The following is a 27,767-nucleotide window of genomic DNA, read 5'->3' as shown; positions in this document are numbered from 1 at the left end:
TGATGTTCAATCTGTCACGTGCGCTAAGTGGTCATTTGTATAAGTGACTAAAGTTAGCGCTGTAATTTACATGCGGCGCGGAGCGGAAGGCATAGCTTGGCCGTAAATTTCGAGGCGAACTGATCATCGCTTCGAAATGGAGTGTTTAAAATCGGGGTTTAGTAGCATGATCTTTTGTGCTCGTTAATACCAAGTGTATTTATACAAGACAAGATGCGAGATAAGAAGACTTTGCGAACAAGGGAAGGCGGTGAGTTATTAAGAGCTGTGCTTGTTGAACGCTTCACGATGCTATTGTGCGTGCATTTGTTTGGTAATTTAGTGTATTCTTTCTGGGCTTAAGTTAAGAATTAGCGATATCACCTCCTAAATAATTTTCTTCTCGGATGTATTAACAAAGCTTAGGGCATAAGTAAAGTGATGCTAAATCGCTTCCCGCGCTGTGAATATTTTTGGTGGTCCGAGAAGTTGTTATTCGAGACCTCCGCAAAACGCGTGACTTGACAGTTTTGCTGTTTGTATATTTGCCTTCCAAATATAGAGTCGGACAGAATACGAGTGTATGTTCGCATACGGCCAAGAACTTTGGAGGAATCGAAGCGACAAGAAGAACTTGGTGTGGAATCTGATAAATATGAGGTTAGTAACCTTGAGTTCGAATCATTATTTTTGGAGTGGAAATTAATTGCGTGATCTCGACTCGTCTTCTTATGCTCCTCAAATTACTTCTTTAAATATTGTTTTTCCGTGATGATTTATCATATCCACGATGACTTTCCCAAAGGCGTTTGTGTTATTTTCTGGAACATTCATCTTGAAACTCTATAGACTTGTTTTTATTGTTACCCTTTCGCGTCGATTGAAAACAAACGCACGTTTTATGAATGAAATAATCGAACGATGAAATTAACATTGTATATTGCACGCGAGTCACAAACAAATAACAAGTTTTTCAGGATGTTTACGAGTCTAAATATATTAGCCTAGGTAGGGAAAGAGAAATTGGAAATGTTTGTATTTAGCTCTGATTAAAATCACAAACAGAAAGGGGTAATTATTTTCGACTCATTAACAGATTAAGAATTCCGACAGGTCAAATAGTAGAAAGATGTTTTCTTAGGAACGAAAAATTATTCCAAAGACAGTTTATGGCCAAAATAAATTAATTTAAATCATTATGGATGAGATTTTTATTATAAGTGTTTGTCCAAGGAACAGAACGATCCAAAAAGATTTACATTGCAAAACAAAACTTGGTACTAAATAAATATTTTATCTTTTTATCAAAAGGTCAGTCGAAGTCAATAGAAATTTGTTTGCATAAATATACTTTAAAAATCCCATTAATGTGTTACTGCAGTTGTCGTTTTTGTGAAGTAATATATGTTTACCTTTCGCAATCTCGTCGAATCGAAACAGATTAGTGAAGGTGGATAAATTAATTGCTGTTTCTGGATGACAGATTCTGCGTTTTTGCTCCTTGTGGACAGTGAATAAATTAAACCATCAAAAATGCAAAGAATGCAAACACCAAGAGAGAATGTTTAAACAACGAAGAGCTGGGAGGCTTCATAAATATGGCAAATTATAAATCAACCAAAACCCTGTAGTACAGCTAAGGAATCTTGAGCAATTATTTTATGTTAGAGACCCCCCCCCCCCTTCCCCCCCCCAAAAAAAAAAAAAAAAAAAAAAAATGAACCAAAATTTTAAAAACAAGTTGGGAAAAAATGATCTGCATAGTTAATTGCATTTTTTGAGCAAGATGAAAATGATTGTTTGCTTTGACCGATTTATATTGGTTATTAAAAAAAAAAAAAAAAAAAAAAAAAAAATTTCTTTATTCTTTCTTTAAAATATAAGAAATAAGTGTTCACGGTTTTTATGTTCTCACTGTAATTTGCTATCTTCTCAATGCATTAATCAGTCTTCATGTTTCCCAGGGTTTGTTTATCGACAATCTAGTACTTGATAAAACAGTAGCCATAACATATCTATATAGCTCTTAATTTGAAAAGAGAAAATAATTCACAATGATGATCAAGCCCCCAATTTCCCCCTACCAGAAACAATGGGGGCAGTGAAAATTAGGTACTTTTTTTGTATTCATATATAATAATTTGACCACGAGGAACTGTTTTGAAAAAATGCTGTTGGCACAAAAGGCTTGATTCTTATTAGGATCTTACAAAGAAACTTCAAATTAGAAGTTAATTCAGAACATGAAAGCAAACAGCTATTCACAAGCCACAAGAACACATTTTGTGTTTGTTTTTCTTTATACATGTAATATTATAAAACTCCCTATTGACGACGTCCATTAATATTAAGTGTAAAAGTCATGCAGTGTTTGTAATTATACCACACTGAACACACAGAAATAAACACAGGTGGAGCCTGTATGGTGGTCTTACCACACAAGAAGCTAATTGTTCAATACATTTATTAAAATTTCTTCAAGCTCTCTTATACTTCTAGTAAACAAAACCTTTTATTTTATATTTTTGGGAGAGAGAGTGGGATGGAAGGCACTATACTTTGCACCCCCAACCCCTAACCCCTCCCCCCTCCCCCCCAATAATAAACCTACATGGGAAAGTGGAAAGAAGAAATTGTATATATGCAGGAGAAAATAAATAAAAACAAGCAATTTAATGCCATGGCCATTTGAAATGGAATATAAAAATAAATTCTTGTCAAAATAAAGTCAAGTATACATATACACTACAGTGTAATTATATAGGAAAAAACAATTCTCAGGAAACTAGTAGTCGGTGTCCCATCTGTTAATGTGTAATCAGGGCCACAACGGAATCATGCAACTTCTGATCAATGTTTTAATTACCCAAGCATTAGACTAAATGGGAAGGGGTAGGGATACTAATAGTTATAATAAATAAATAAAGACTGATCCCCCTGAAAAGTTCCCAGTCACTACGTGTAGATGAACGGCAGGCTTGATGCATATTGTTCATGCTGTCATAGGTTTCACTCTTTGATGCCAAGGAAAGAAGATACAAATTTGATAACATCTTCTCTTCTCAAGCAAGCAATGCTGAGGTTTGCACTTGATAATTGCTAATTAATATTTTCAAATGTGAATGTGTGTAATTTATATAAGTATAGTAGACACTAAGCCATGTTCCAATAATGGCGCTATTGGTTCTTCGACTGTTTTCTATTTAACAATTAGACTTCGAGCCCGAGTTTTCTATGAGCAAATAGTCAACGAGGCGCAGCCGAGTTGACTATCGCTCATAGAAAACGAGGGCGAGTAGTCTAATTGTTTTAGTAGAAACTCTAAAGGATTGCAGTCCAAAACCCACAATATTCATGTGCACTTTGAAGACAAAAAGCAAGAAAATTTACTGCTTAATTAGCTACGCGCGCGCGACTGTTTTCTATCGGCGAATAGAAAACAGTGAGAGAACCAATCAGATTCTCGGATTTCCAATAGAACACAGCTGAGTTTCTACTAATTGCCGTTAGCATAACCACACTGACCTACTATTGGTAATCGCGCAATCTGATTGGCTACACAGGTGCCTACTATTTAACAATTAGACGGCAAGCTCGAGGTTTCTACCGGCTGATAGTTGGCGAGTGGCGAAGCCCCAAGCCAACTATCAAAAGCCGGTAGAAACCGAGAGCGAGCCGTCTAATTGTGTTAGCATAACCCACTGACCGATCTATTAAACACATAATATAGCTAGAGTTGATTTATGAATGTTTTGATTGATAAAATGCAGCGAAGATTAAGCACGTGCTCCGAGAGCCTTCTACGGATCAATAGTAGGCACCTGTGTAGCCAATCAGATTGCGCGATTACCAATAGTAGGTCAGTGTGGTTATGCTAATGATCCGTAGAAGGCTCTCAGAGCGCGTGCTTAGTTTTCGCTTGCTATCGGTTCCTACCGGCTTTTGATAGTTGGCTCGGGGCTTCGCCCCCCGCCAACTATCAGCCGGTAGAAACCTCGAGCTTGCCGTCTAATTTTTAAATAGAACATGATATTGCATACACATTGCACTTAATTTTAGGGGAAAATTATTTTTGATTTTTGACTTTAAAATGCATACAATTGTTTTTTTTTATAATAAATAATTGATCATATGATTACTCACCCTTATTTTAATCGAGTGATAGTGAACCTGCACACTGCCTCATGGACTTATTTGCTCATGAAGGAAACTCAGGCTGGGAGGGAAGGGACCAACAGCACCATTTTTAACAATTGTTGTTAAATAAAAATGGTGTTGAATGCTATGAAAAAATAATAGTATCATTCAAAATATTAAATATTTATAATAATAATTTGTATCATTACTAAATTATGAATTATTATCATAATTTAGTATTAGTAATATACTAAATAATTTATCTATATATTACAATGATCTATAATTGTCTATAGCAGTAATTATACTTATCTAAAGTATATTTACAACTATTTATAATCATCTGCATTTTACCTATATTACATCTTAAATTATTTGCATAAATTTGATTTATGCAAAGCAAATGTTAGTTGGTCAACAGTTATCAAAGTGTCTAGTGTGTGCTGTGAATACACAGTGCTTTTAATGCTGTATACATTTGTTCTTTATCGTGGAATCAAATGTTCAGAGTCCACTTGTATTATTTTGACCATTTTGCAGGTCTTTAAAACTGTTGGCAGGCCATTGGTTGATGCAGTATTCTCAGGCTTCAATGGAACTCTCATGGCATATGGCCAGACTGGTACAGGTGAGTAAAAAATTTAATACATGTACCAGGTAAATCAGAAGAGACTCAGATGGCAGCTGACTAGTAGAAGCCTAATAGCCTTGGGGTGGGGGGGGGGGAGGGGGGGGAGAGGGGTCCCATGTAAAAAGAGTGACTCAAGGTGGTCTTTAGAAATTTGAATTAGACCCCTTAAGGACACCGATATGGGCGTGGCTTTATATTGATTTGGCCCTTAAAAAGTGCTATAAAATAAAACCAGTAGTCAAACTGCCCAAAACCAACCTTTGTTGTAAGCGGACCAATACCTCCCTTTGGAGAGCAAGGCGCAATAAAGATATACTATACTATTTAGTAATGCACAACTTCCACACCCTAACAATGTGTATGCGATGTCAATACATGTATGTCCCACTATCTTTCCTTTTAGGGAAGACACACACCTTGATGTCAAATGATGGTATCAGTGTGCGTGTGGTTGAAAAACTGTTCAAGAGGATTCATCTAGACAAATATCATGACTACAAGGTAAATAAAAATTGGAACAATATTAGCTATTGATATGAGAATGACATTTTTTTAGACAGACTCTTACAGCTATAACCTAGCTTTAATAATCCTACTGTGTCACTTGAAAATGTAAAGCAGGAGGTTCGAATGAATTGTTTCTCTACCCCGGAAGTGCCCCCCCCCCCCACCCACTTCAAAATAAATCTACATGTACATGTTTCGTCTTTTTGCTTGACCACCATGCCAATGTACTAAAGTGCTTGTTATAAACACTCCCCCCCCCCACACACACACACACCCCACCCCTGCCAAAAAGTAAACATGTTGTGACAAAAATTTCATACCCAGTAATATCCTTGGGATTTCACCCTTTCACCTCTTCCCATTATATTCATTCTGTACTGTCCATAATACCCCTGGGAGCATCAATTCAATGTCATCTGCCAAAATTTACCTGCCTACTTTCTTGAAGCCAAGAAATAGAGGTTATCTACTGTACACAGTTTTTGATGGTTAGCCTACAATTTTCATTGAAAAACGTTTTTTTTCTCTACCCTAGGTGTGCATGACCTACCTTCAGATCTATCAAGAGAAAATATTTGACTTGCTTAATCCTAATTCCAAAGTTGAGTTAGTGCTGCGAGAGGATCCCAAAAAAGGTAACTTCGATGAATCTTGACTGATTGATTGCAACAAGTGCAGATCTAAGTAAAACATAAAATGTTCTCGTTAACATTTTATAAGATATTGGTCAAGACTAACCGTTTCTGAGGCGAGGAATCTTTCTGCACTACTTGTTAAGTCTCAAGTGTGTATTCCAGAAATAAAAGAAATAAAAGTGTCCAAAGCGAACATACACGAGGTGGCTTAAATTAACATTGAAATAGTTTTGCTCTGCTGTTTGCTCAGAATGGATACTTCAGTGTGTAATATTAGAGATGGCCACTAATATATGTAACATGTATATAGCAAAGCCTAAGATGGCATCTTTAATGTACAACTTTTGGCCAAAGAGATGGGCACCTATTACATGTTCAGCTTAGACATGACATTATTTTACAATTACAATAGGCGTACGCAAAGGCAAACGCAAGCGCAAATGCAAGGGACGTTCACATGTAGAACGCAAGCACAAAGAACATAAGAGACGCAGTTAAAAACTTTTTTACAAGATGGCGGACAAGTCAAGTCTTTGCTTGCTTGCGTTTGCGCTTGCAATAATTTTGCGTCAGCAACATACACACTTGAAGGAGGTTTAAGTACAAGCGCAAGTTAGATGCAAGAAAATGGACAATTCTCCATTCCTTGCGCTTGCGTTGTGCTACTTCACATGTATTTTCCCTTTGCGTTTGTGTCGCACTTCTTTTTTCCTCCCGCCGAAAAAAAGAACCCCTGATCGCAGGTTAACTTCAACTTGATACGTCTCACACGTCAAAAAACATGATACGCGGTTTCTGATTGGACGTATCATTTTTCTTACACGTGAAAAAAGCGATACGCGCCATTTGATTGATTAACCTCGGTTTGCGAACGAAAATTTACTTTGCGGCTTTTCAGTGAGTAAATCTCAGTACGAATATATAATAAATACAGTCTCCCCTGAGAAGTATGATACCTCTTTTAGTACTTTTGCCTTATGCCCATGCCCTTAATGAATTTGCCAAGAATTTACATTAATACCTTCAGTGTTGATATATTACATCTTTTGTTTCACAGGTGTTTATGTAGAAAATCTATCAGAGTTTGTTGTGCGGGACACTGCCGAAGTTCTTTCCTTGCTGAAACAGGGAAAGAAGAAGCTCATTTTTGCTGAAACGCGAATGAACCGAGTTTCCAGCAGGTAGAGTTTTACGTGATACGTAAATTCTGGGGAACGTTTTTTACTGTTAGCCGTAAAATCGCTAAAACATGAATTCTGTAATTTTAATTGGAGTGAAAATTTTACAAAAGTGAACTTTAGGTTTTCAAATTTGTAAACATTGTAATCCATTTCCATCATCGCCATCTTCAGTCATCCTCAGTTCGTAATGAATTCCTGTCATTTGTCGAACACTGGTCTACAAAACAAAACCATAGTTGACGAGTTTTCAGTTCTTGGCATGAATGTGTTCAGTTTTGAACTTCTCAAATTCACGCTAAAAAAATGACAATGCCCTTTAGTCTCAACCAACTGCGAGCAATTCCTTCTTTGCGGTTCGTGTAGAAGCTTAGCTCGAGTTTCTCAGACTGAATCTGTAGTGTAAAGAACTGCATGCTGCTTACGCAAGATTTGTGTGTAGTTGACAACAGGCAAAAAGATGAAATCTCCAATAATTTTGCTCTGTTTAGGCCGAGCTCTCACCTACTATGCACTGAAAAAATCTGTAATCGACAGGTCCTTTAAGGAAAAAAAAGGGGGGGGGGGGGGTTCTGGGATGACGCTGCGCGGAAAATAAAACCGTGTCCTTTCACAATTCACGGAAAATGCAATAATGGCATATCACGTTTTACGAAAGAAAGAGGGAAATTTTTTCTCACGCTTTTCAGTAGCTTGTGCGAGTTTGAAACATCACGTTCAACGTTCTGCCTTGTGTGACATCTTCGCCATAATTATGTCCGCTCTTTGTTCTGCGCGCAACAAAACGAAAATCACGTCCAGTAAAGACCGGGCAGGCTTAATACAAAGGGATCGAAAAATGGCCTGTCACGTCCACGGAACATTGTTTTTTACGTAATACTTCAGTAAAGGATGTCGACAGAAGTACATAATCTAGATTCTGATTACAGTCGAAACTCTCTGAACGGACACTCTCGTAAGCGGACAGCTCTACTTACGGCCGCCTTGATTGAACCCTGTTTTAACTCCCATACAAACTCTGTATTTTTACATTCTCGTAAGCGGAAATTTTCGTAAGCGGCCGCGGACACTTTCACAGATTACGACTTAGACTTTTTTCTTTGTTTTTAAGCTCCCGTTAGCGGACAAACCAAAAAAAATCCCTAAAAAAACCTCTGTATCTTGTTTTTATCAATCAACTTTACATCGCCGTTCGTCACAATGTTTTAACAGTAATTGCAATACCATATTTCAGTGTTAGTTTTGTGAGGCCCTGTTAGGGTAAACTCCGACGGGCGACACGGCTCTGAAACGGCGACATGAAGGAGCTGAAATGACGACGAACGACGAGATGCTTACGTGAAATAACATCAAGGGAATATTATGTCCACAGAATTACGAGAACGCATTATTTTATGTTATGCACTCCGGACTCAAACATTTCTTATATTATCAGTGGTTATGGACGAATTCAAAATTCCGACAGCGACATGCGAACCTTTTGAAATTGCGACTTAAAAAGGTTTGAAATTCAGACGGGGGACATGAAGACCCCCCTAACCGGGCCTCTTTTGTCGTCATCTACGTCCGTCCGGTTATTGTTAGCTGGGCAAGCTCCCGTACATCTATCCCCTACACCTTTAGTGGCCGCTTACGAGAACCATTCTCGTAAGCGGCCAGCTCCAGTTACGGACACTTTTTTCGCGTCCCGAGGGTGTCCGCTTACGAGAGCTTCGACTGTATGTACTTCTGATGTCGACAGTTATAGGACGCATTATTTTAATCCAAATCACAGCTAGGAGTAATGACAGTTGTATTTTGTTACTTTAGATCTCACTCTGTGTGTACAATAACTGTGGAAAGAACACGCTCCAAAGGTGGCATCAAACCTGCAGCAGAGGGTAGGAGAGCAAATAACTAATGTCGTGCTTCTATTTTCAGAAGCTACGATAACAGAAAGGGTACAAGATAGACTGTTCTTATCCCACCTTGAATTTCTGCTCCCATCTTGCCATCCCGCGCCATTTAAAATTCTCATCCCGACAATAACCCGCTGTTGTATAGTATGAGGCGAGTAAAACCCTATGATATGCTGCAGCTTTTTATCCCGCTTCCCACATTCCTCGCCATTAAAAATTTTCATCCCAATAATATCCCGCTGTTGCAAAGTACGATGTGACTAGAACCCTGTGCTTTAATTTGCTTCTTTTTTATCCCGCTTCCCGCATCCCGCGTGCCAAATATAGCATATCCCGCTTCCCACCATGATTTTTTCATTACTTATCCCGCCTTAAAATTTCTAGTGTATGGCATCTCGCCTTCATTTTAAGGGCCATTCCGCATCTTGCCAAACCTATTTCAACAGGAACCTAGACGCTGAGAAACTGAAATCTGCGTGCGTTCAAAACTTGATCGATCATCAATTAATCAATCAATCAATCAATCAATCAATCAATCAATCAATCAATCAACCAACCAACCAATCAATCAATCAATCAATCAATCAATCAATCAATCAATCAATCAATCAATCAATCAATCAATGTATTAATGTCATGGCGCGGGATGAGGTTGCCCTCTATATCCGAACCAGAGGCTCATGTTAAAAGCGCATGACATGAGGCGCTCTTTGCTTGAAAACGTTGCACTACTCAAAATGCGCTTGGACCATCAGTTTTTAGTAAGGTAGCCTAGCAGTCATTTACTTTTATCGCTAGGTTTTTCCAGTGAGAGCAACCTTCTGTCGCCATCTTCCACCATATCACATTCGTCACGCAAGGCAGTTCGATCCACAGGCAGCTTAGACCGTCTCCGTGACGAAACTAAAACGCCGAGCACGCCTTCGAAGGTCTCGCCCAGTAGACCGCAGAGCTTCATACCGCGCAGGACCTCGACCCCAGGTTCCAAACGAGGCCTGTCACGCAACGACGTAAACAGACACAGCTTTCATTTATCATCACTTCCGGAAATGAGAGTCACGCCAGCTCGGCCGAACCGCTGGTCTATAGGGGATGGAAGTCTTGGTTTCATGGAGTCAAACGAGTCTTTACCTAACACGCCGAGCGCGTCGGAAGGAAGTGATCTACAATTTTGTATGGATTCTGAACTGGAAAGTGGAACAGAGAGCGAAGGATGGGTACGAATATAACTGACTTTGATTTCTCTTTTCAAATGCACAATGGAAGGACCAAATTTCAGCCTTGGGCACGCTCTTAGGGTGTTCTTAAATTTTGGCCTTTGTTCAGCCTCGACGTTCTTATAAGAAAGGGTCTTACAAAAAAAGAGAGTAAATGATAGCTATTTTGCCAGAAATAACAGTTTGCGTCATCCAATGTCGGATATCTCTTGCAGAATGCATTTTTCTAACATTAAATTTTGGTCTGTTTCCTAATTAGTCCAGTTTTACTCAGAGTAGAATACTTTTCCGGCGTCAGTTTTAAAAATAATTTGATGAATGTTTTTCAGAGACCTTTTAAAATGTTCAATGTACTGTCTTTTACAGAGTGCTTGCAGCAGTCCTGATATTCCTGAATATGGTTTTGGAGATGTAAGTATTGTTAAGTTATGGACGAAAAGAGTAACGCATTAAGACGGAATCCGCCAGGACCTCGAGTATTAATTAAAATTGGACAAAATTATTTACATCTCATTGCAAACTTCGGTGTCACTGTTTTCAAATATCTTCATCAAAAGAAGTCATTTCTAACAACACCAAACATCAAAAACAAATCTCGAAAATCCACTGAATTCCACTGAATAGCATATATTAAAAGACGATTTTACAAAATAGCTACACGTGAAATTTTACCTATAGTGTACATTGTTCTTGTGAACTTTGAGATTCATTTTCTCAGCCTCTGATAAGAAATTGTTGTTGGTGTTATCACGGATAATTATTCTGGTACACGATTTTTGTCCAACTAAAATTTATATTACTCGATTCCCTGATGGATTCCGTCTTAATTTGTTGAGCTGACACTTTTAGGTTATTCTTTAATGCAGACGGATTTTTCTCTTTGTTACATTCTACGCTCATTAATTCAAATTATTTGAATCAACTCAGGACGATGATGATGATGAGTCATTCTTGGAAGGAATCAGAATCCGTGATGACGTGTTATACACTGGAAGAATCAACATGTAAGATCATATCTTAGTATTTGAATACGGTAACATAACCAGAATAAAACCCATCACAGGGGAGGGGGGGGGGGGGGTTAAGGGAGATGAAGGGACCCAAAATATGTTTTATGGGAAAAGGAATCTTGATTTTGTATGTTATCCAGTAAACATGTAAGATCATGCCTTGGCATTTTACTAGTACCGTAACATAACCAGAAAAATACTCTCTTGATCACAGGGGGTGTTAAGGGAGATGAACGGACCCAAAATATGTTTCATTCTAAAAGTAATCTCGATTTCGTATGTTATCCAGTTAACATGTAAGATCATGCCTTGGTATTTGAATATCGTTACATTCCTGCTATGTAACTTCGAAATGAATGTTGAGGGGTCTAATAACCATGACGGATCGATTTATGTCAAACCTGATCATAACAGGGTGGTATTGGGGATGGAGTAATCCAAAATACGCTTCATGGCAAAAGAAATGTCGATTTTTGGTTTCACGCCACAAGATATCATCATGCGCTCGTTTATTTTAAGGACGGTGCCTACTAATAACAAAGTATTTTTGCCCGGCCGATGACTATACAAGAAATGTAGATGTTACCAAGGGCTACTAAAATTCAAAAAGAAAATTGGGGGTAGCCACGCAAATTTTCGAGATAATTAGGTTTGAAATCTGGAAAAAAGTGCTGACGTGGCATTTTAAAATAAAGTAGAACTAAATACAATTTCCTTGCAAATTCCATTTGAAATTGGTTTTTAATGAACAAAATCAACATTAAATATAACAATCTTTACAATAACTAACAAATAATGTCTTCGGAACTGCGTGATCCACGTTTTTATTAACAAAATAATTGCGTTTGCGCCTTTTTCTCACCTCTCACTTGCACGGCCAGAAAATCGGCCTAAATTTTTTTTTTCACTTAATGAAAAATTAAACATGTGCTCTTAGACTTACCACTTACATTTTATAAAATAAAAAGTAGGGGTCACCACACGTTTTTAAAAGTTATACCAGTTGTTTTCAGTTCTATGAGATCGCTTTTGGGGTCTGTTACATTTTTCCTATCCCCTCCCTAGCGAGTTCAATACTGCATCTCGCGCGTGCACTACGCCATTTGTCACGGTTAGCAGTTTGCGGGTAACGTTTTAGCGCTTAGCGATTTGTTTTAACTGTTAATGTGAGCCATTTTCAGTGGTTAGCGGTCAATGGTTACTGTTGCTCCGCTGTTCCTGGCTTAGAATATGTCCATAAACTGGATTTCGTCGCAGAGAAAACTTCCTTGATTTTTAGTCGCGCGCTTGTTCGCGTAGTTGAATTCGTCATTTTGAGCGAGCAAATTAATTAAAGCGCGCGCCCCAGTGTGATCGATGCATTCGTGATGCGCAGAACAAGTGCGCAGTAGCAATAGGAGGCACCGTCCTTAACTTTTGATTTATCTTACTGATATGTTTAATTGCCTCTATCTTTGACAGCTGCGATCTTGCTGGAAGCGAAAGAATAAAAAAGTCCGGAGTTGAGGGAGAGCGACTATCAGAGTTACAACACGTTAACTTGTCGCTTTTAGAACTGGGGTAGGTTTGTTTTGCTTTACTTCGTTTTGTGTTATTTTGTTTGTTTTATATAAGTTTGTGTATTTCTATACTGGGAAGCAAGTAAAAGACCTTCCTATACAGCTTTTTCCCCACACTGGTCGGATTTATTGTGTTTGTTTTTTGGCAAGAAACTTTACTCTGATAGTGCCTCTCTCCACCGAGGTGTATAAGAGGATACCCACAAACTGCCAGGGCAACTTGACGACAAAATTCTGAGGTGCCACTTAACCTGTGATGGACTAACATCCCATCCAGGGGGGAGTAGAAATACTTCAAGTGGCTTTGTTAACAGGACTGCAATGGGCTTTATATGAAATTTCTTCCTTTTTCTCTACAGTAACACAATTCACGCACTATCGGAAGGCAAAAGAACTCACATTCCTTACAGAAACTCGCCCTTGACTCGACTGTTACAAGACAGTCTCGGCGGAAACTGTAAAACAAGTTTTGTGGTAAGACATTTATGTATTTGGCTACCTCTTAGCTATTTTGCTCCAAGCAGGGGGTGGGGGAAGGCGATCCTGCAAATATCTCTTTCGAGTCTTTATGATACTCATTAAACATGTTTTTTTTGTTCATCGAGGTGTAAGATAGCGAAAGATGAACGTTTATCCGTTTGTCTCACGAATGGAATCGCTTTTCGCTGTTGATCACGACGTTTCGATCTGCAATACTGCTTAGTCTTCAAGGGTTCCGGCGAAATGACGTCCATTGTTTGCTTGAGGCTTATTCTTACTTAATAAACGACGAGCCTACGTCACGCGCGGGCATTATCGGATTTAAAATGCACACGGCCAATGTCTCGAGTTTGAGGGCGTGCAATTTTTAGCCATTTATAGAGAAAACAACCTGAACAGATTTTTAAAGCACTCGTGACCACCGAAAGTATTTTAAATGAAATTCGAGCAACCGCAGGATGGGTAGATAATTCTCTTAGACGGGATCTTCAAGAACTAGAATATAGGTATTTGTTACATGGAGTGACATAGTTGTTTCCATTTATAGATGTGCATTTCGCCGTTGCTAAGAGACGTTACCGAGACTCGCTGCACGCTGGACTTTGGTTTGCGGGCGCACAAGATAACCACCACGGCTTATGTGAATGTTGAGGTAAGAAGAAGCAGCTTTATGTTGCGCCTTGATTTGGTGAAATTCCCGTCCCGCGGGATTCTTATATTATGGTTAAGGATAAGCATTGTCTGGGCACACCAAGTACTGTAGTCTAAGTAAACAGTCTTTCTTCACGTCCATTCCTCTCCCCTATCCCCCTCTTCAAAAGACGTCTCATTCGACCTGAAAATTCCACATCGATGACGTAGCTCCACTGAGCGTCTCTGATTGGTTGTTGTTTGCGCGCCAAAATTCAAATCTGAAAAATAAAGAGAAAGACGGAGCTCTGTGGAGCGACGTCAATATTTGTCGGTCGGATTTTAGACTTCTCTTGAGTTGGAGAAGAATTGAGCTCGCAAAGATAAATGTCAGTTTACGCCGGTTAAAAGTACCATAATCAAAATGTGTCCCTTCTTTCCTAGTTTTTCTTGTGAGGAGGCTAGAAATTGTTTAAAAACAATAAAACTGCTTCTTTTCGTGAAGTTTGTATGGTGTTTTTTTGGTAGAGTTCTCCTCGCGTTTGCCTTTAGCTTTGCTGTTTTCACGTCTTCTTTTAAAAGGCTCGCTTTAGACATATTTATTACCCTTTTATACATTAGCAAACACGTGGTCAATTATGCAGCCAAAATGAAAAGAGACTCATCATATTTTACAATTCTCTCTCTCAGCACGAAATCCTTCAATAACAATGAATTCTTAGAGTAATTTTGCCCAAAAGCGTTGCTTAGCAGGATGTAAACGCGACAATGAACACTTAACTCTACTTTGCCTTTGACAGTTTTCTCTGGCATGCCGTTTCCACGAGGCGACAGGTTTTCGCGGCTATTTGAATATTTTTAATACTTTAAAACCGCACTGTTATACCTCAAGTGAAGTCTATGAACTTACTTTCAAGACATGTTTCAATTGATTGGTTTAATTAACTTGTTCGGGCTTTGAAGGGATATGCAGTGAAGATCTAGTCGTCAATAATTCGGTTGGTTTGTTTTTATCAATTTGTGTTATCATTTTAGGTACTTCAGTATGTTTTATCGTATACTTAAGAAGTAGTTTTGGGATAAATGTGCATGTAGCTTATCTTGACTTGTTTTTATTTACAGAAACTAAGCGCAGAATATATAGTTATTATACTCGAAGTATTTTGTTTACATATATCTTTTCCACGAGTTTTGCGCTACAAATTGTTTTAGAACACGGGAGAAAAACTCCGGCCGGCCTTCTCTCGGCGAATTTTATAATTTGCAAGTATAATTCACGTTAATACTTTCTATTTAGTTCTTGATTTAATTCTCATTTGAATTCGCTCGGAAGCGAAGGGCTATTAGTGTCTGTCACATGTCACAAACATCCTGTCAAATTCGCGTGTTTACAAAACATTATCTTTGTGCGGCTAGCCTGTCAAAAGAAGCTCTCTTCCCCACGTATAGAGATAAAATTTAAGTGCCCTCTCAACTGTTGAAAGGGATTGGAAAAGGCCAGCCATTTAACTGTGTTTTCTCGTTGACAGGTCGACTACGTAAAGCTTTCGGAAGATTTAAGAAAGAGGATCGAAATACAAGGTAAGTTTTCATGTTCTATGTGCTCGTTTCTTGACTCGACAAAAGCGTTTAAAAACTACATGTAGGTCTTTTTTGTGACTTCAATTTTTCACTTGCTTCGCGTGGTCTGAGTGTTTTCCGCTGTATATTTTTAAACCCGAAGATGTAAAATTTACTGCGGTTTTTCTAGAAAGAATAGGCTACAATTTTGTCAGAAAGTTTGATTTATTATAAAGCGAACGGTTCAAAACTTTATTGGCACGATAGGGTTAAATTTTGTTTTGTTTAAAACTGTGCGATATTCATAAAACAATAAATTTGCAAATAATTATTTGTGTGCTGTGAACGTCTGCCGTCTCCTTGCTCGTCGTAGATAGCTGGCTTAAGATCTATTTTGAATATTAATGTAAAAAATAAAAAATGAACTTAAAAATACAGGATTTAAAAGTTATAACTTTTTCTAGCGAAAAGGTTTATCGGTTTCTGACTGTGCGAAGTGAATGTCAGTAATTTTCCCTGTTTTGTATTTTGCGATTTCGTTCTAATTTCTATATTTAACTAAGAATACGTTAATTTCCATCAAAGAGGGACGGAGGGTGTTTACAATCGCTTATGCATGTGTTACGTGCGCGAGAAGTTTGTAAACATGCACATGTCGAACGTATTCTATTATAATAGGCGTTTTAAAAGGGGGGGGGGGGGAAAAAAAAAAAAGGGGGAAAATTTTTTTTAAAAAAAAATAAAAAAAAGAAAACAAAAAAAAAAATTGTGCATTTAAAAAAAAAAAAAAAAAATTTACCCAAAGCACCCGCGCGCGCGCCTTTTTTCTATCGGGGAAAAGAAATCAGTGGGAGAACCAATCAGATTCGCGGATTTCCAATAGAACACAGCTGAGTTTCTACTAAAAATACTTAGGGAACGCTGCACATTTATTTTTTTAAAAACGTGTCATTTTTCTTTGGGTTGTTTTGTTCTTTGCGAGCGGAAAGCTTGAAAATGAACATTTCGTTTGTTTTCTGTAGATAAACTCTGAGTAAATTTATTCAAATTGCTTTTTGGACATTTACCCATTTACGGCAGGTTGCTTGATTGATAAATTGGAGAGATTTCTGTCTTATCAAACAGAACCAACAAAGTCGATCTTTAATACAAGAATATCATATTGCTGTATAAAGTGGCACTTTAAAATTTTTTATTTTTTTATATCCATTTTAAGTGTTCAGCCCCTATATATGTGGAGTAACAGACAAGTTTTCTATCATTGATTTTGTTAGCGATATGAGAAACTTAAAAAAATATTGATCTTTTAAGAAACCCAACAAAAAACTCGTAAATTTTGTGGAACATTTACTTTGACAACTTGTCAATTAATTGAACATATGGGGTTTACGTCGCAATTACCGTGAAAGTTTAGAGTGCTGCAGAAACTTTTTTCGCCATATAAATGAGGAAACATTTACTGTATTTTTGACAGCGTGCCTACAATTTGCCATGGATTGGTTTTTATTGCTCGCTTGAAAAAAACGCTTACCTTCGAACCTATCTTGCACAGATATTGAGCTGTAATATATGCTCATAGGAGTTTCAAGCCGTGTTTATAAACTTTATTGTAGTGCTAAAAATAGCTCTCCCCGCGCGTGCGATGTTCAAAAATATATAAATATAAATTAACTTTTCCTTCCTTTACACAGTCTCTAAAGCTAATCACGGATTTACAAAGCTAAGCCAGGACGGTTTTGTTTTCGCTTTAATCAAATTTTCAGCCAAGAAATCGCGGGAAGACAGTTTACGCATATTATAGCGCGCCCACATGCATCGCCAGTTGCTTGCAAAGTTCTGTTTTTGATGTCGTAGGCCTTATGTTCAGTTCATAATACACCTGGCGCTATTAAATCGAGGCTTCTGATTGGATGAGGTTTTTAACAAGGCGCCTTTTGATTGGTCGTCGTGTTGTTTTGGTTTAGGTATAGCAGGTGGTCGGATAAGCGGTGATCGTTTCAGAATAAACAATGAGGTCATTTCGGAGCAATATTCGCCTCTGTGGTTAGGCGACAAAATTGATGTGAATTTGCGCGAACCAATGACAGGATCCGACGCTGTCTTGTCAACAAAACGCCACGAAATCCTCGGTGGATTCGCACCATATTTTAAAAGGTGTTACCGTCAGTTATTTTGTGCGCTACGGACGGTGAACACTGTGTAAATTAAGTTTTGGATGAGGGAACATTCGTAAACTACGCTGTGTATCGCTTTGGCTTTCTCGCCGATTGCCAGTGAATCTTATATAAGTCTCAGGCAATTTGACATATTGTGGTATTCATATATGACTTGCTGTGAATTCACCAAAAGTAAACGTATATTGAGTTTTATCACCGCTCGCTTGGAAAAGAAGCACCGCTCTTCCGTCGTAAAACGCTTTCCAAAGCAACTGGCCGGAAAATGAATTTAATAGAAAAACTACTTCGAAAATCTCCGCGAAACGGAGGTAGGGGTAAATTTCTACGGTCGAATTGCCGTGAATATTTAATTAAACCAGCTAACATGTGTGCGTTGCTGATATTGGTTTTAGTATTTTCTCAGACTTCTTTGCTGATCATATTTTTTATTTTTCTTGTTTCAGAATTGGAGATCAAAGCCCAGAAGGATAACTTTGAGAAGCAAAGCTACGCAATCAAGTCTGATGCAGAAGTAAAATTAGCCGAAGTGCAGGCACTTTTGGAAGCCGAACGAGATCGCTGCAAGATTGAGGTAACGCGAGCTTCTGTGTTTTAAGAAACGTGGCATAAAAACCGAAGAAAGAACTTTTGGAAATATAAATTCCCGAGATTTGCCCCAAGACGAAAAAGAGCAAGACGCTGTAAGATGAAAGAAAATAAAAATAAAAATAATAATTATAATAACAGTAAAAAGGTGTTAAGTTCGAGGAACTTGAAGCGCCGGCCTTCGCGACCGTCCGGTGGGCATTCACTCTCAATCTTCTTAAAGAAAATCACGTGAAAAATAAATTCATTGATTTCTGCATTAAAAAAGAGTGTTAAATATGTCCAAATCTGTCGCCTGGAAACATGCTTTGCTTTGTGGAACCATTATTTCAGTGGTACCAATCTTAATTTAAACTACATCACTTTAAAAAAGTCGAATTTCTTTATTTCAGTTCAGCGAATTTCGCGTCAAGAAATTAATCTTTTTTTCTGTATAAAATGAACTCTTTATAAAATCTCCCGGTGTTTCTTTTGTGTGATCGGTTCTTCTCCCGCTGAATAGTTTGTTTTTAGAGCCAGATATATTGCTATTTATATCTAGAATTTGAAAGCAGATGGCGCTGAAATGAATGCATGAATAAGTTGGGTAATTTCGCCAGCGAAGCCAAGTCGTGTTCCGGAACGTTGAAAAATCCGTCCGGCAAATTTCGTATCTCGCAGAATTAAAAGAAAAAAGTGTTTATTTTGGCAACGAGAAAATGTTTAGATAACAAGGTTGCGAATGTTTATAATGCTAGTGAGATCAAAAGGTTGGAATTGAATTCAAACAGAAACTATATAATATTGTATCTATGGTTTTATTTAAATTTGTAGGCGTCTTTCGCTGTAAACATTGCTATTCTCAATATTCATCTTACTACAAAGCGATTCTGTAAACACTGGCTTTAAATATTAGCTCTTTGAACAGTCTGCAATGGTTTTTGGATCACAAGCTGGGAAATAATTCCATTTCGCACCCAAAATTGTGCAAGAAAAACGCTTTTCTCCGATAAATTTTCTTCCATTTTCTAACTAACATTTTTAAATTTAAATTTTATCTTGAAAGCCGAACGAAAAGCTTACAAGTTGACGTTGTAGTGTAAATTTCAATTTATTATTTTAATTTTTACCTCATTTTTTTGCATGCCACCTGCGATGTCACACAATTTTGCCTTTTCGTCGCCACATAATATTACAAAACAATATTTTATACTTTATAGTTGCTCTTCAGAGGATATAAACCTACTTAAACAATCTCACCATAAAAATCTTTAACGTAAATCTTTTATCCATCAAATTTACATGTATTTCACTAAAACGCGTTGAAGTAAGTTTGTTTTGGCTAAGTGTTTAATGGCTTTTTTGACATTGGCGATTTTACGTGTTTCTAAATATTTGAAATTATCTGTCTGCTAATCCATTTCAACGAAGATATCACTTTAGTTAAAGCTTACGGGTGTTACTTTTAAAAGCTATATTGCTTTTACATGTAATATCACCTTTCAAGGCCTTCCCAATTACACGCAAAAGCGTGTTTTAAAATTTTTATTCTCGAGATGAAATTAAAACAGTTTGGACTGCAGGCTATAATATAATGTGAATAATTTGAAGCAGTTTTAGTGATAATCTCTTGCGCGCAAGATCGCAAATCTATTGCAAGATGTAGTTTTGATGTAGTTTTGCACCGTATTCGAAAATCAAATCCAGAAATATTAAAATGAGAGGAGTGCATTTTCAAATCGCTTTATTTTAAGAGAGTGTTTAAAACTGGCGCTTTTTTTCCCAATAAAAAAAGTACAAAAACTCGATAGGCAAGCATTTTTTCTAGTTGGAATTTTTGGCCGCCCCCCCCCCCCTCCTCCCCCCCGGGGGGCCCCCCCCCCCCCCCGGGGGGGCTAGGACGAGGGGACGGCGGACAATTCAGACTAGCTTATCTGCTAAAACTCTGTAGTTTGTTCAGTAATTTAAACGTTTTTATGGGAAAGCTTTCACTTAGCAAGCGGACATAGGAAAATTTTAGTTACAAGCAAACTTGCTGCCTAATTTTCTTCAAAGTTTTTAAAACTGTCCTTTTCTGTCTGCTTTGTTAGATTCAGAATCTTAAACAAGAGAACGAGAATCTTGCAAAGACGCTCTTCGACGAACGATCTCAGAGGCATGTTCTGGAAGGAATGCACCATGCTTCTCTAGAGGCAGCAGTGCTCATAGAAAGGCAGAGAATTCTTAGCAGCGAGGAGAGAGAGAAAAGGAGGCTACAGAGCGCGCTTGATGAAGAGAAAAGGCGATCGTGGACTATAGAACAGCGCACTAAAGAAGAATTCGAGAGAGCGCTAGAAGACGAGAAAAGACGCGCTAAGTTGTTAAAACAGCTAGAACGCGAAAGACTTGAGAAATCGCTAGAGGAGGAAAAACAGCGAATCAGCGAGTTAGAAGAACGCTTAGTGAAATCTCCGAGCCACGAGAGATACACACAGACAATAACCATGTTCGATGAACCGGATTTTCCTCGCATGCCCCCAGGGACCAATCAAACGGAGACATTGTACAATGTTTTGCTCGCCGAGATAATGTCGCTACAGTTGCTGTACCAAATGCAGGATCTTTCCCAGGCCTGCAACGGTGCCGACGACCTTCGGTCACGTGACAGCGGTTGCGCAGAGTACGAGGATGACGTCATACACTCCGTGAGCTCTAGCGTTCTCGAAAAAGGAGGACTGTTATTGAATAATTTACGAGGCCGGCAGCGAGGCGAAAGTCGGTTTTCTTTAACGAGTACCGATTCCTTACGAGAATTGTACTTGCTTCAGTTTCCACCCTCGCCGAAGCTTTCCCGTGAATCGCGGAAGCCTGGTTCGGTTCCGATGATAGCTTCAAAAAGTTCGTTTTTAGAGCTTCATTCCGATTCAAAGAAGAGCTTCTCGTCGATGGATTCCGACGGGCCCCGAGGACAGGACGGTACGTCAAGCTCTAGCATGGAGTCGTTTCTAGAGGATGAGCCGCTGAGCCCGCCGCGTTGCCGAAATCGACCCAGCGACAGCGGCTGCAGCAGTCAGAACAGCGACTCAGACCACTCCCCTGGGGCGAATACACGGAGCCAGCCAATAGACATCGTAGGTCGCGCACGAGCCCAGAGTGTCCCCGTCAAGCGGTCGCCCAACATGAGCGCATGCGTACCATTAGCCGAAGAAGAAGATGAAGATCTTGATCTGATTGTGTCAGATGAGATTCAGTCGGTCAAGAACAAAGTTGTGCATTTGGCGAATGACTTGTGCCGGTTGAAGACAGAGCTTGACACCGAGACCATCAACTTCTTCTCTGAGGTGTTTCGCGTGGAGGTGCCATTCCTGCGAGAGGGAGGTATGTAGAAAGACAGCTCTAGCCATAAAGCTTCTGACTTGACAGAAAGACCAAAAGGAGAATGTATCAGGGTGGGTGCTGGGACGGGGGAGGTGCTGTTACTAATAAAAAGGAGTTAACAAAACTTTTGAAGGTTAGAAAATAATAAAATGTGTTTAACAAAATCGACGTGAGACGGCAACGTCCCCAGGAAGGCAAGGCATTTTTTGTAGCTGTCCCTTTTAGTTGCTTGTCGGTTTAAATCCACCATTTTGTTTTAACAGCAGAAAGCAACCCACGAGAGCGTTTGTTATAGAGGGGCTTGAAGGGGTAAAATGGGAACTGGGATTTGGGAAAAATTTCACTGGAAAAGTAGGATTTGGGTCACTGGGACTGGGAATCACAAACACAAAAACAATACAACTGGGACTGAGATATGGGGAAATTTGGAAAACGGTACGTGAATGGGATTTGGGCCAGATTTGGGCTTGGAAATGGGATTTTTACCCCTCTCCCCTTTCAGGACCCTTGTTATGGTCTGTACTCTTTCACCGCCGTTATTTCTCAACGGCGACTTTAGTATTTATCATTTAAAGTCGTGGTTCTGTTTTTTTTTTAGCAAATGTTCTGTTTAATTATTTCTTCCTTTAATAATTCCAGAGTCGCCGCGTGTCATGAGACGTTTGTTTGAAGGCGTCAAAGAAAACCTGCTGAACAGAATATGCGCCGGTAAGTTGCGAAAAAAGAACGGGCTCATCGACTTCGAAAAGTGAATTCCTTGAAGCAGTAAACCTCTTTTATGCGTAGCAATATGCAATTTTTCCTTTTCAATCAACGAACTCAGACATTAGTCACGTCGGTATGACGTCATACGTTGCGTTGCTTAGCAACTCATGACTAAAAAAGTCGGGCGCAGCCAGTTCCGCCAAAGGTCGGGCCAAATAAGAAGGAGAGTTGAGAAGAATTTGAAGAAATCTCCTGTACAATTGTTAAAAGCTACAAAAAAATTTCGTTGACTTTCGAGCTAATTTAGCTTGGGCGCTTTAGAGGTGCCCAGTTCCCAGTTCTTAAATACAAGTTACAGTCATAAAAATTCAAGAAGCTATTCCCGTCTGAGTTTTATTTTACCTCTGTTTAACAATGACGCCTGGCGCAGAACCTATATAATGTTCACTTCCATGCTAATGAAACCCATGTAATATACTCAATTTTTTTGTGTGAAAAGCTTGAAATCGGCTGAAATTTTCGACACTCATTTCTTTACTGAAAACCAAAACCCTTAGAATGCACAAGCTGATCTGTTTCCCATTGCACTTTATTAAAATTAACTGGCTAGATTGATCAGTGTAATGTTCGACAAATTATAGGTCATGCAAATCCCACTGACGAAGATGATGAAGACCTCACCCCACCCCTGCTGGAGGAAGCAGTGAACCTGTTACTGGTGAACAAGACTGTCATGAGCTGTATTCTTGTTCTACAAAACAGACGAGACACGGAAAAGAACCAAGAATCAACAACGGCAGAATTACCGACAGTTATTCACGTACCAGTGAAGGTATGTTCCGGTCTTGTAACATGTTCCAGAACTAGTAATACTGATGTTGGAGGTGGTGTCGAACCTCTCTTTCGGATACTTCCATAAAACGGACACCTCAATCATAAGTGGCGGAGCAAGGGGGCAGGAGGGGGAGTTGTAGCCCCCCTTAACAGCCCCCCTCCCCTCAACACACATTTCAGTGGTGACGAAAGTAAGGTTAGCGCAGCATAGAGTTGGTTTGTCAAAACATATCGTTTTATCAGGATCGTGCTTGGCGTCCTTTTCCCAATACTATACTAGGAGAGGTCTGCAATCTGTTAAGATTGTATTTCACATAACCGGGGCTGACCATCGGTGACTTCAGAGCGTGCATTTTCTTCCCCCGACGACGTCTAAAGAACAACCCAAAAAGCACCATGAAGCAGGATCGTCTAAACTGGCTTGTTATGCATTGTCAGAAATCGATAACGGACACACCGGACAATGTTAGACATTTTGGGAAATTTGAGTAGGTTGATGCGCGCCTCGGGGGGGGGGGGGGGGAGGATGCGCTTGGCTTGGCTTGGTGTACGATAGGGCCCCCCCGTTTCTATGCTCCTCTGCCTCTGACCATATCACGGGGGGGGGGGGGAGGATGCGCTTGGCTTGGCTTGGTGTACGATAGGGCCCCCCACGTTTCATAATGCTCCTCTGCCTCTGACCATATCACGGGGGGGGGGGGGGAGGGATGCGCTTGGCTTGGCTTGGTGTACGATGGGCCCCCCCGTTTCATATGCTCCTCTGCCTCTGACCGTATCCGAACAGTTTAGTTGATCCCAGATCAGAGAAATCAAAAGTTATATTATATCTACCTCTTCAACACGACACCTTCATAATAAGGGCACTTGGCTCAGCTCCTTTGCAACTGGTATCCGTATAAAAGAGGTTTGATTGCATTTATAGATGATCTGGACAGAACGTTGGAAATAAGCTATTATTAATTTTTGTTCTGCCAAAATTTGTATTCATTTACTGTCTTCGACTTAATAAAAAAAATATCTTCCCATTTTAACTTTTCTCTTTTTCATCAGGTTCATCAAGAAACACAAACAGATTTTGAGCCAGTCAGAACACTGAGAAGAAGAATAAGAAAAGGTTAATATAAGAATACGTCATGTTTGCAATGTACAACAATACAAGTTGTGTCAAAACATAATCGAGCACAAAAACCTTGTTTCCTGTTTCAGAATGTTGCCAAAAGGCGTTGCTTTTGTAACAAGAAATTTAAGTTATGTCATAGAATTTAGGAAGCCTAAAGTCTGTAACAAATACCCAGTGACGATACATGGGTTTATTGTAGGTGTAAAAATCTTTACCACAATACGCCCTAGAAAAACTTTGCTTCCTGTTTCCGTCCATAACGTTATCGAACATCCGAGAAAGTTTGTTAGAGCTCAGTAAGACAAGAAAACTGCCCGCGTCGACGTTTTGTGTAATTGGAGAAATCAATTTTTTTGTTGATCACTATATCATTTTCTTTAGATGTTGGAATAGTAACAGATCCTCCAGTCAAGAGACAGCTCAGTGATAAAGAATGTCAAACAAATGAAGGGGACGTCGTAGACAGGTGAGTCGACGGCTCTTTTGCTGTCCCTCCTTCTAGCCTGCGAACAGGCTTTCTGGAGAGCGCTCGGCCGGCGGAAATCTCCGGAAAGCCTGTTCGCAGGCTACCCTCCTTCTTCCTGGTCCGACGAGCGTGAAGAGAGAAAATCACGCGAGTAGGAAAACGAACGAACGAGCGCGCGCACGAACGAACGCACGCACGCACGCACGCACGCAGGCACGCACGAACGAGCGAACGAACGAACGAACGAACGAACGAATGAACGAACAAACGAATGAACAAAAAAAGAACGAACTAACGAACGTAAGAACAAACAAAAAAAACAAACGAAAGAGTGTACGAGCGAAAGAGCGAACGAACGAGCGAGCGAGCGAACGAACGAACGAACGAACGAGCGAACGAACGAACGAACGAACGAACGAATGAACAAAAAAAGAACGAACTAACGAACGTAAGAAAAAACAAAAGAACAAACGAAAGAGTGTACGAGCGAAAGAGCGAACAACGAACGAACGAACGAACGAACGAACGAACGAACGAACGAACGAACGAACGAACGAACGAACGAACGAACGAACGAACGAACGAACGAACGAACGAACGAACGAACGAACGAACGAACGAATGGATGAACGACATGGTCAATTTCTATGTAAAAAATCTTGTTTTCTTTTTCTTTCTTCAGAGTATGTGAGTTACAATCCGTACCTCAGGAAGGACTTGAATCCAGTCCTAACATAGAACCTTGGCTGAACCGCTCCGATTCGAACCTGGATCGAGCTTCACACGACAGCATACCGCTACAGTCACGTGACCCAGACGGCGCCTCCAGCGAAGGATATCCAGCGGTTTCCGAAGAGAACCGCGATGACCTGGAAGCTAGGGACGATTTGTTGTTGTCATCAGCCGAGGACTCTGATTTGAAGAACGCAAGAGGAAATAAAAGGAAGCGGCAGAGGGGTCTGTTGGCCTGTCTTAGTCCAGCAAGATTGTCTTTCAGAAGGAAATCTGAAAGAGCGAATCAATCAAAAACCGACACAACCAAATTGGTGAAAGAAATATAACTTGAAATTTAAATAAGAGTTATGCTCAGTCGAATAATTTAAAGCTAGTGAGCTAGGCGAGGATTTTGGTAAAATAATGGAAGTACCTATTTAACAGCCCTTTGCCTAGCAAAATTATTTCTTCGAAAGGCGAAAACGAAACTAGTTGTTCATGAGAAATTTTAAGAGATGAACGAGGGCTTTATAAGAAAAATCTAAGGTCTAGCATAGTATGCTTTTATATCAAAGAAAACACTTCTACATGTAAGATATTTAATTTAGCACAATGAAAATATAACGTTCAATTTAATTATGAAGGTAAACTGGATTTGCACGAGATCCAAATGGGTTGAGGATTAAATTTGCTCTGTTGCTAAAAAACAACTTCAGGAAATAATTATATAAAATTGAATTCACGTGCCTTAGAAGTTTCGTTTCGTTTTTCAAACTTTTTTTGCGTACGTTTTTATAGAAAATAGCTAAACAATGTAAATTTAGGTAGTATTTTGTAAAGGATCACTTGCCCCGTTTTTCATACGTTTTGTTATTCTAGTGCTTTTCTACAAACCCCCATTCCTCGTCGATTTAAGAATAAAAAGACGTTTCGAACATAAGCCCTTCGTCAGAGCAAATTTGAGCCACTGTTGATAGTAAACTAAAAGTTTGAACTCGCCCGCCGAAAGTTTCTTTGGAAAATTCCCGCCATCCGTCCCCCAAAAATTACATTTACAACCGTGATAGAGGAATTTTTTAGTGGCTGTCGTTACACCATCTGACCAATCACAGCAAACCAAATAGAGCAATGAGCCAATCAGAGCACGAAGCAAAATGCGCGGAGAAACAAAACGCGTGTACCAAGCGCGGGAAAAACGCGCGTATTTTTTTTTTGGTTTTTTTTTTTTTAAAAAAAAAAACATTAATTTTTTTATATTTTTAATATTAATTTTAATTTTTGCCAAAAAAAAACCCCAAAACCGCCACGCGAAAAACCCGCGAAAATAAGTAACAATAATCAGGTCAAGTTGCTCTTGTTGTAAAAGCTTTGCACTGATTGGTTAACAAGCAAGTTTGTTCTTATTGGCTAGTGCAACGTTGCTTATTTTCCCCTTTTTCGACAGTTCTTTGAAAAACGCTCTATAATTTTTAAGGGTTTTGAAAAAAAAAATAGAAAATAATTAAATTTGTTTAGGTTGAAATATTTACTTAATTTGTCAAAAGACAAGCTTACTCATCCAAATGTGCTAAGCTATTTTTATAGGTAGAAAATAATTTGTTGGGAATATTCTGAAAAACAAATACGTACGTAGATAATACAAAATTACAAGCGTTGTATCTCAGGAAACGTAAAAAGAGTACATATATTTAGTTTTGTTTAATAATGTTTATTTAAAATTAACCTGGAAATAAAGTCACGTTCACCTGAAGGAGATCACAACTTCTTGTCATTGTTGTTTGATGTTAGCTGTTCCACATTTACAGTCTTTAATTGGTATTTTTCTCCTTGAGAATGCAGCCATCTTCTCCGCGCAGACAGTTTTGTGATGATTTTTTAAATAGTCGTATTCCAACACTATTTTACTTGGTAATATTTCGTGCAGCTGGCCGGGGGAAGCAGAGGGTTAAAGATAGGTCGGGTTTTCAAGCAATTTTTCACGGGTAGGGTAGCCCTACCTACCACCGGGGCAACATTATGCATCGTAAACAACATTCAAAGGGTATGGAAACTAGTGAAAAGTTGTCCCCCCCAAGGCAGCTAGGGTTATCGTGGCACAGAGCCGTGCTAGGGTAACCCTATCTGCCTTGTAACCACGATGAAAAACAAAGGGAACGAATGTGCAAGTGCTAGGGTAACCCTTGCATCCGGGGTGCCCCCGCTTAAACAGTTGGTCATTTTAAAGCATGTTACACAAGGTAGTTTCTCGTGCATTCAGTTCTTGCCGCAAGAAAAGTGCGAGACAAGTTGCAAGAAGAATTGCCTATAGCGAAGTGAACCGCACCTTTTGTAGAAATTGTTTAGTGAGCGTTATTAAAGTTTTGTTTAAGGGGGCTCGATGTAGTTTTTTAAGCAGAAGGGTGGTTGTTT

The 27,767-nt window shown here is 39.2% G+C and overlaps 1 protein-coding gene across 1 annotated transcript; it reads left to right on the top strand.

Annotated features, from left to right (window-relative positions):
• The first annotated feature begins 16 nt into the window (after positions 1-16).
• On the top strand, positions 17-26,556 carry LOC144642669 (uncharacterized). Its single transcript, XM_078501690.1, has 22 exons — positions 17-250; positions 542-639; positions 2,986-3,060; positions 4,657-4,744; positions 5,151-5,248; positions 5,790-5,889; positions 6,947-7,070; positions 8,877-8,947; positions 9,764-10,182; positions 10,549-10,593; positions 11,110-11,186; positions 12,654-12,752; positions 13,111-13,225; positions 13,779-13,883; positions 15,391-15,442; positions 18,042-18,169; positions 20,253-21,519; positions 22,159-22,227; positions 22,866-23,056; positions 24,109-24,172; positions 24,560-24,644; positions 25,327-26,556. The coding sequence occupies exons 1-22, from the start codon at positions 214-216 to the stop codon at positions 25,703-25,705; spliced, it is 3,786 nt and encodes a 1,261-aa protein (XP_078357816.1). The 5' UTR covers positions 17-213; the 3' UTR covers positions 25,706-26,556.
• The last annotated feature ends 1,211 nt before the right edge of the window (positions 26,557-27,767 follow it).

Source organism: Oculina patagonica, chromosome 2, assembly GCF_052425735.1.
Source record: "Oculina patagonica isolate OP01 chromosome 2, crgOcupat, whole genome shotgun sequence".
Taxonomy (NCBI): domain Eukaryota; kingdom Metazoa; phylum Cnidaria; class Anthozoa; order Scleractinia; family Oculinidae; genus Oculina; species Oculina patagonica.
Note: the sequence above shows the minus strand (reverse complement) of the source record. Positions and strands in the feature narration are given on the sequence as shown.